Source organism: Microcaecilia unicolor, chromosome 8 (assembly GCF_901765095.1).
Source record: "Microcaecilia unicolor chromosome 8, aMicUni1.1, whole genome shotgun sequence".
Lineage (NCBI taxonomy): Eukaryota > Metazoa > Chordata > Amphibia > Gymnophiona > Siphonopidae > Microcaecilia > Microcaecilia unicolor.
This window is the reverse complement of record NC_044038.1, coordinates 43,932,605-43,940,016: the sequence shown is the minus strand read 5'-3', so window position 1 is coordinate 43,940,016 and position 7,412 is coordinate 43,932,605. Positions and strand designations below refer to the sequence as shown.

Below are 7,412 nucleotides of genomic sequence, written 5' to 3'. Positions count from 1 at the left end.
CAGGCAGTTTATGAAGTTGCATTTCTAATGTTTCTTAAACAGCTATTAATGGAATCAAGCTGTGGAAGGTTTTTTTCCCCCCTTTCCTTGTATGTAATCATCTGCTCAGTGGTGCAACTCCCTATCAAATAGCAGGAGTCGGAGGAGTGGCCTGCTGTGACTGATGGGGTGAGTGAGGCCTGGCAAGTCAGAAGAGTCCCATCTGTATTAGGGTTTGGGAGCAGTCAGTGGGAGGTCAGTAAGCCTTACATTGGCTCCCCCTTCTTCGACACCCCTGCCATCTAGGCACTGCACAGCACAAACGCCTACATCCATAATTGATGCTTGCTTTGGGCAGATGCTGCAGGGTCTGGGATTAGAACAGCTGCTAAGTTTTATGGAGGAGAAAGGGAGCAGGATGGTACGGCAGGTATTTTCACTTTATTTTTCAACCCCTCTCCCACTCGAACACCCTCATCTTTTAATATCAGGCAGAGACCTATTGGGCGCTGCACTGTACCACTGCATGTGAACCTCATGGATTTCTATTTTGCTGCTCCAGTCATTCTGAAAGCAGGCTAGAGCTGCTGCATCAACGTGCCTTTGCAGTGTTTCCCAGATTTGCCTAAGCTGTACGTCTAACGAGCAAGTTAAGGGAGTCATTTTTCATTTTTTTTTCTTTGTTGTTATGCCCAGAGAAAGGAATGCTCCTTGGCTCATTTAAGTACTGTCTGAGATGTTTTCTCTGAATATGTAAAGCTTCTTGGCAAAACAGGAGAACATATTGAAGCAAGACTGCAACAAACAGACACACACAAATCCAGTCAGTAGTTTTAAGATCCGTTGCTGGGTTTTTTGATGTTTTGGTTGGTTATAGGTAACTTGGATCTATTCTATGCTTTTGAATTAAGGAAGCGAAAACTGACATGCGGCAAGTCACACATCATTCTTATGACTTTTTTTATAGGGTTGAGAAGCACATTCTTCCTTTTGGGTTTTTCTTTATTTAAAAACATGTGTTTTGTCATAGGCAGAAAAGATGCTACCAGGCAAGGAGCATGATTTAACGTCTACGCTGCCCATAAGAAGGCTCTAGGGGAACAATTTTTAAAATTAGCACTTTAACAGTTTGTTGTTGTTTTTCAAATGTCTGCACTGACCTGCATCATATTAAATCCTTTTCTCTCCTCCTGCAGTGGTTTTAGCTGTTAAAGTCGAATGCAATAATCTGAGTTTTTACACACTGCCACGTAAAGCATACTTAAGAGCAGAAATGTGGTTTTCATTAGATTTCAGGCCAAAACCTTTAGTGAAGACTGACTGTCTGCCACCCCTTGTTCTTTCCATACTTGCCAACAACTACTTTATAAGGGAGTTCAAGCCACAGAGGAACTTAACAAACCTAACGCTTGAAATAGAGCAGGCATTAGGGAGCTCAAAAGCAAGTTTTACTGTAAGACTGAGGCACTGCCTTTCAAGTTGCTGGTAAGAAATCATACAAAAGCTCAGTGCTCTTAATTAAATATTAACTGTAATTAGCACTGAGTGTGAATACTATGAATATTAATTAGGGTCTCCTGGAACTGCTGTCAGTGTTAATGAGAAACAGTGGGGGTCTCCACAACATCTGTTTTGGAACTCCTGGTAGCATAAAAATCCCTAGATCCAATGCACTTGGACATTAACACTTGGTCCCCTTGTTGTCACTATTGTTCTTTTTTTAAACATTGGTCAACTATAATGCAGTGTTAGAAAACTGACTTGAAGTTGTAGCTTAAGTCAGCCCATGCCAGCTGCTGTAATCTGAAGCTAAAGTAGGCTGGTGGGTGGAATTCTCTTCTCTTCCTCTTCATCCTCTGTCTCTTAGTTTATCTGACACCCACAGTTTGCAAAAACTCTCTTCTAGCTTACTGTGTTTCTCTGGTTTGTAGGTTGCTGATTTCTTCATAAATGCAAAGCCTATCTTTAGAATATTGGGGTCATCGCAAACGTTTTAAATCCCGTGTAACGGTGGTTCGGCATACGCTCTTTTGGGTTGTTGAATTCAACTGCTGAATCAAACAAGGACTGCATTATGCCTAGTCATGGTCATCCTAACATCTGGCAGTCACCCCTGCGAGGCAAAGGTTTTTACAGGAGACCTAAAGTAGCTTGTACCACTGAATACACAACAAATTTAAGGATAGAAGGATTTACCTGTCATATAGGTGAAGTTCTTCTTAAAGCTAGATCCCAATAAATAATTAATTGAATAAATAAAATATGCTGCTTTGCTACACAAGAGTAAAGGAGGGTTCTGAGTGAAGAATGATTAGCCTGTGGTGGGGTTAACCTCTTTTATTTAAAACAAAAGCCATATTGTTCTAGAAACAAACACAAAGGGCCCGAATCGATAGTCAAAACTGTTTCACTGGCTAAGAATGGCTGCTGGCTGGTTAAATACTGTTTTAGTACCTAACCATGGATTTTCAGCGGGAGATAACCGGTAATCTACCACTGAATATCCGCTGTTAGCATGACATGGCCACTTTACCAGTTAGCACTGAATATCGGCTTAACCGGTTAAGTTGCTGCAGTCGAAAATGAAACCGGATATCTGGGTTTAATGCTGGCGGTGGACAGCAGAAGCTGCCTGCCGCTGGTTAAATATCAGGAGGAAACTTGTTTGTAGATAAGGATCGCTTGGTCCTTCCAGTCTGCCCTATGTACCAGCCCACTGTGCTGTCAAAAGCCCAATTTGATATGTGGTTTTCTCCATCCTAACCTACTGTTAATTTATTTTTTATTATTGACATTTGTATATCACCACCAGGCATCCAAAGTGCTCTATAGAGACATTTCATGGAGCACCGCAAACTAATGAAGTCACAAAACAACAACAAAACTAGAGGCTTAAGTAAGTACAATGATGACATGACTGGGAAGAACTAACAAGGAGGGCTATAGGTGGGATTAATTCAAAAAAGCTGAGAAAGATCAGTTTTTAACCTTCTAAACAATATATTAAAAAATAAAACCAGCCAACAGGGTGAATTTATGGCTTTTATATTCTGACGGTATTGGAAACATAGAAACATGATGACAGATAAGGGCCGTATGGCCCATCCGGTCTGTCTATCCTCAGTAACCACTAACTCTTCCTTTTCCTAAGAGATCCCAGATGTCTGTCCCACACCTTCTTAAACTCTGACACAGTCTTCGTCTTCACAACCTCCACCGGGAGGCCATTCCACACATCCACCACCCTTTCCGTGAAAGAATATTTCCTCAGATTCGTCCTAAGCCTATTTCCTCTTAACTTCATCTTGTTAATTTATTGTATTAATTTTATCTTTAAATATTAATTCTCAGTAATATCATATGAACGCCCTAAGAAAAAGGATATCACTTTACAATTACAGAACATACAGTAACTTCCAGGATGTGCAGCTGTAGCTTTTATTTTCATTAGATGATGCGAGGAAATTGAGATACTGCATTGAACTACTCAGTGCTTTTCCAAATTACAGCAGAATATTTAACATGTGATGCAAAATACATTTTTTTGAAAGTAAAGGCGAAACCATATTGCTCTAGTCACATTTTCTGAACATGTGTGTAAGGTATTCTAACTTTAAAAATGTGTGCTTGAAATTTTTGAATAGACAGAGAAAAAGAAGTATGGCTGAAAAGGTTTGCACTTCTGCATGCTAAGATGCAGAGTTCCCCCCTCCTGACTCCATGTCACCTCTTTTCAGAGTACCTAAAAAATATGCACAAGGGCCAGGCATTGTTCAGAGAAATCAAAATTGTGGAACAATTAGAAAAACTGATGAATTGAAAAGGTGAGGATATGAAACCCACCTCCCAGAACAATTAATAAAAAATGATATCACAGATCCAAAAAGCATGGGATAATCAGAAGGGATTATTTGCAGTAGGAAAGAGACAGCAGAGTCAGAGAGCAAGTAGGTAGATGGACACTGAAGTCTTTATGGGTTAGATTCTATATATGGTGCCTGAAAATTCTACGCGGAAAAAAAATACAACTAGGCATATTCTCTAAAGTACACCTATATTTTATAGAATAGGCTTAAATTTCCATGCGGTATATAGAATATCCGAAGCGCTAGTCCATGTGAGCAAATTTAGTGGTGGCCATTTACAACATTTTTTACTTGGCATAAATCCCAATGCCTAAATTAGGCAAAGAGGGCCCATTCTATATATGGCAATTACGCCTAAGTGTATTCTAAATACCACATGTAAAATCTATGCACGATATTTAGAATACACTTAGGCATAGTTCATGTGACTAAATCTACGCACGTCCATTTACACCAACGAAAAGCTGCACACACATTTACAGGCACTGGCCCATATTTTCTAACAATGCGTGCAGATTTTGGAATGCCCATGAAACATCCATTTCCACACCCCTAAGCATGCCCCTTTTTGCCTGCGTGTGTTAGAATTTTGGTGCAGTACATTACAGAATATGCTTAGCAATGTACACACATACATTCTAATTTTTGCCAATTAGTGCTCATTATTGCTTGTTAAGAGCTGTTAACAATGCTTAACAACTTGTTACAACAATCTACGTGTGTAGTTATAGAATACGCTTAGATTTATGTGTAGTACCGCGCATAACTTTAGGCCAACTATATAGAATCCAGGAGAGAGCGGGTGTATTCTATAACAGCATGCATAGCTTTTAGAAATGCCTATGCCCCTGCGGCTTTTTCAACTATGCGACTTAGAATTTAAGCACACCACGTACACTTAGCGAGTTGTGCATATAAATCTTAATGCCAATTAGTGCTGATAATTGCTTGTTAACATCCAATTGACAGTGCTGATCAGCTGCTTAACCAATTAAGTTACGCACATTGCTAAAGAATACGCTTTGATTTCCATGCGGAAATTAAGGCGTGATGTATAGAATCCGACACTATCTGTCATCATATAATGTCTGAGATGCACTGAAGGTGGCAATGAGGGGACACTTTTTTCAGAAAGCCTCTCAGCTGAAAAGGAAGCATGACCAGGGCATGACTTATTGTTGGGAGTAGGTCAAGAAGTTTGAGGGATTACATTAGAAAAAAATCTTGATAAATCTTTATACTGCACATTTGTAGTTTGTTAACACTCAGTTAAAGTTGCTAATTTTAGAGACGAGCTTTCCACTAGCTTTTAAATTACATAAATTGAAGCTTGAAAGGTCTAATTTGAAAGTAAAGGGTAAGAATGTGGATTCTTTGACTACCTCTTTAATGATCAGATTCTTTACAGGCAGGTGTTGACATTCAGAATGACCAGATTGAGACATATTTGGCAGAGAAAATCCTTCCAGTGCTGACTCAGGGGAAAAAAAGACCAATTGAAAGAGGCTATTATGGTGAAGGAAGTCTTGTAGGCAATTAGGGATCTGCCTAATGGCAAGGCCCTAGGGCTAGATGGCTTTAGTGGTGAATTTTATACAGCTTACACCTCCTTACTTGCACCTTTGTTAGCTGAAGTTCTTAAGGGGGTCAGAGGGGGATAGTCATTACTGTCATCTATGAAACGCTGGACTAGTAGTGATTTCTAAGCCTCAAAATGACCCAATAGTTTGTTCATCCTATCGGCCAATTTCACTTTTGAATGTTGACATAGAAATTCTTGCAAAGATACTTAATAGATGGACATTGGACATGCTTTCCATGATTAGCCCTGATGAGGTGGGCTTTATTTCTAGGAATAAGCTTCTGACTATATATGGAGAGTGATAGCTTTGATGCATGAGGCTCGCACTAGGTAATTCCGACTTGAATGTTGGCTATTGATGTGGAAAAAGTCTTCAACCATGTGTACTGTGGTTTATGTATGGGATTTTGGAGAGATTTGGCCTTTGGTTCCTTTTTTGGGGTTGGGTTAGAGTGCTCTGTACTAACCCTAGGGCATGTGTCTGGGTGAATAGGGGCAACTATTTCCTGTCTGACTTGTTGCAGGGTACCTGACAGAGGTGTCCTCTATCACTTTTTATATTTGCTTTGGTGATGGAGCCTCTCTCAGTGGCTATTTGAGACAACCCTGATGTTGCAGGGATTGAACTGCGGGGGGGGGGGGGGGGGGGGGGGGGGGGGGAGGGGAGGGGAGGGAGGCATTTTAAGTTTACTTTATTCAGGGACGACGTGCTTCTTACTTGATCAAACCCTTACTTTCTTTGCCCAACCTGTTTAAGGAAATTCAGGACTATCATGCCTTCTTGGGGTTCAAGATCAATCTTACTAAAACAGGGGCTTTTTCTATAGATGGTTGCAGAGTTTGCACTCGTTGTTTGCTTTTTATTGGGTCTGCTGTAGTATTAGATATTTGGATGTGATTCTTATATTGACCTAGACTTATTTCTGGCAAATTATTCCTCCCTGTTAAGAGAACTTATATTGGATTTGCATAGTATCATAGTAACATAGTAGATGACAGTCTGCCCAACTAAGCTCATTAAATAAGGCAGTGGTTGCCAAACTGTGTGGCGCAGCACCCCAGGGCACCGTAGTGAACTCACAGGGGTGCCGTGGCATATTTTCCGCACCTCCCTCCCGCTGCCACCCAAGCCACTGCTGCTGCTTCTCTAGATCAGCAGCAGCAGTGGCAAAACAAGCTTTCCCATGGTGTTCCTCTTAAAAGTGCCCCTCACCTTAATAGGGAACTAACCTTCTTGTTCTGGGTTGCAGGGTGGTTTGTTATGCTGTAGCTCCGCTCTCAGTAGCAGTTTAATCACAGCACAGAAGGGAGAGAAGGTGGGCAGAATCGAGATGCAAGGGGGAGAGAAGGTGTGTAGAAGCTGGAAGGGGGGAGAGAAGGTGGGCAGAAGCTGGATGTGGCAGCGGTGGGGGAGGGGAGATTTGAGAGGAAATGTGTAGCCTAGGGGTGCAGTGACCCAATAAAGTTTGACATGAGGTATGATGTGACACTTCATATGTATACCTGATTTTGATTTGTCCATGCCATTTTCAGGGCACAGACTATAGAAGTCTACCTAGCACTGGCTTTGCTTCCCAGTTACCAGTGTTGCCATTTAGAATGTTGAGATGCTTTAGAGCTCTCATGGTTTGGCAGTATTGCAATAATAAAGATGAGTGTTCTGCTGAGATTGATGTACTTGTTCCAGGTGTTGTCTATTGTGGTGTCTCATGCTTGGTTGACTTAACTTTAGGATAGGATCATTAAGTACATTTGGCATAAAAAGAAGCCTAAACTTATGAGGAGTATATTGTATAAGGACTGGAAGCAGGAAGGCCAAGGGGTATCTAATGTGGTTCCTTACCTTAGGGCTGTGCAGGTCCAGACAGTGATGGAGTGGTTTCAGGCTTACCCTCATACAAGGCAGATTGCCTTGGAGCAAGAGGTCAGAGTTGGAATTGTGGTTCTAGTATGACGAGCACAGATGGAAGGCTATGAAATTTGCA

The 7,412-nt window shown here is 41.1% G+C and overlaps 1 protein-coding gene across 1 annotated transcript in view; it reads left to right on the top strand.

Moving 5' to 3' along the window:
• The first annotated feature begins 319 nt into the window (after positions 1–319).
• RBFOX1 (RNA binding fox-1 homolog 1) overlaps positions 320–7,412 on the top strand; it is a 439,628-nt gene continuing 432,535 nt past the window's right edge. The window contains 1 exon segment of the mRNA XM_030212626.1: positions 320–409. Coding sequence (XP_030068486.1) covers positions 338–409 — 72 coding nt within the window. The 5' untranslated portion in view covers positions 320–337.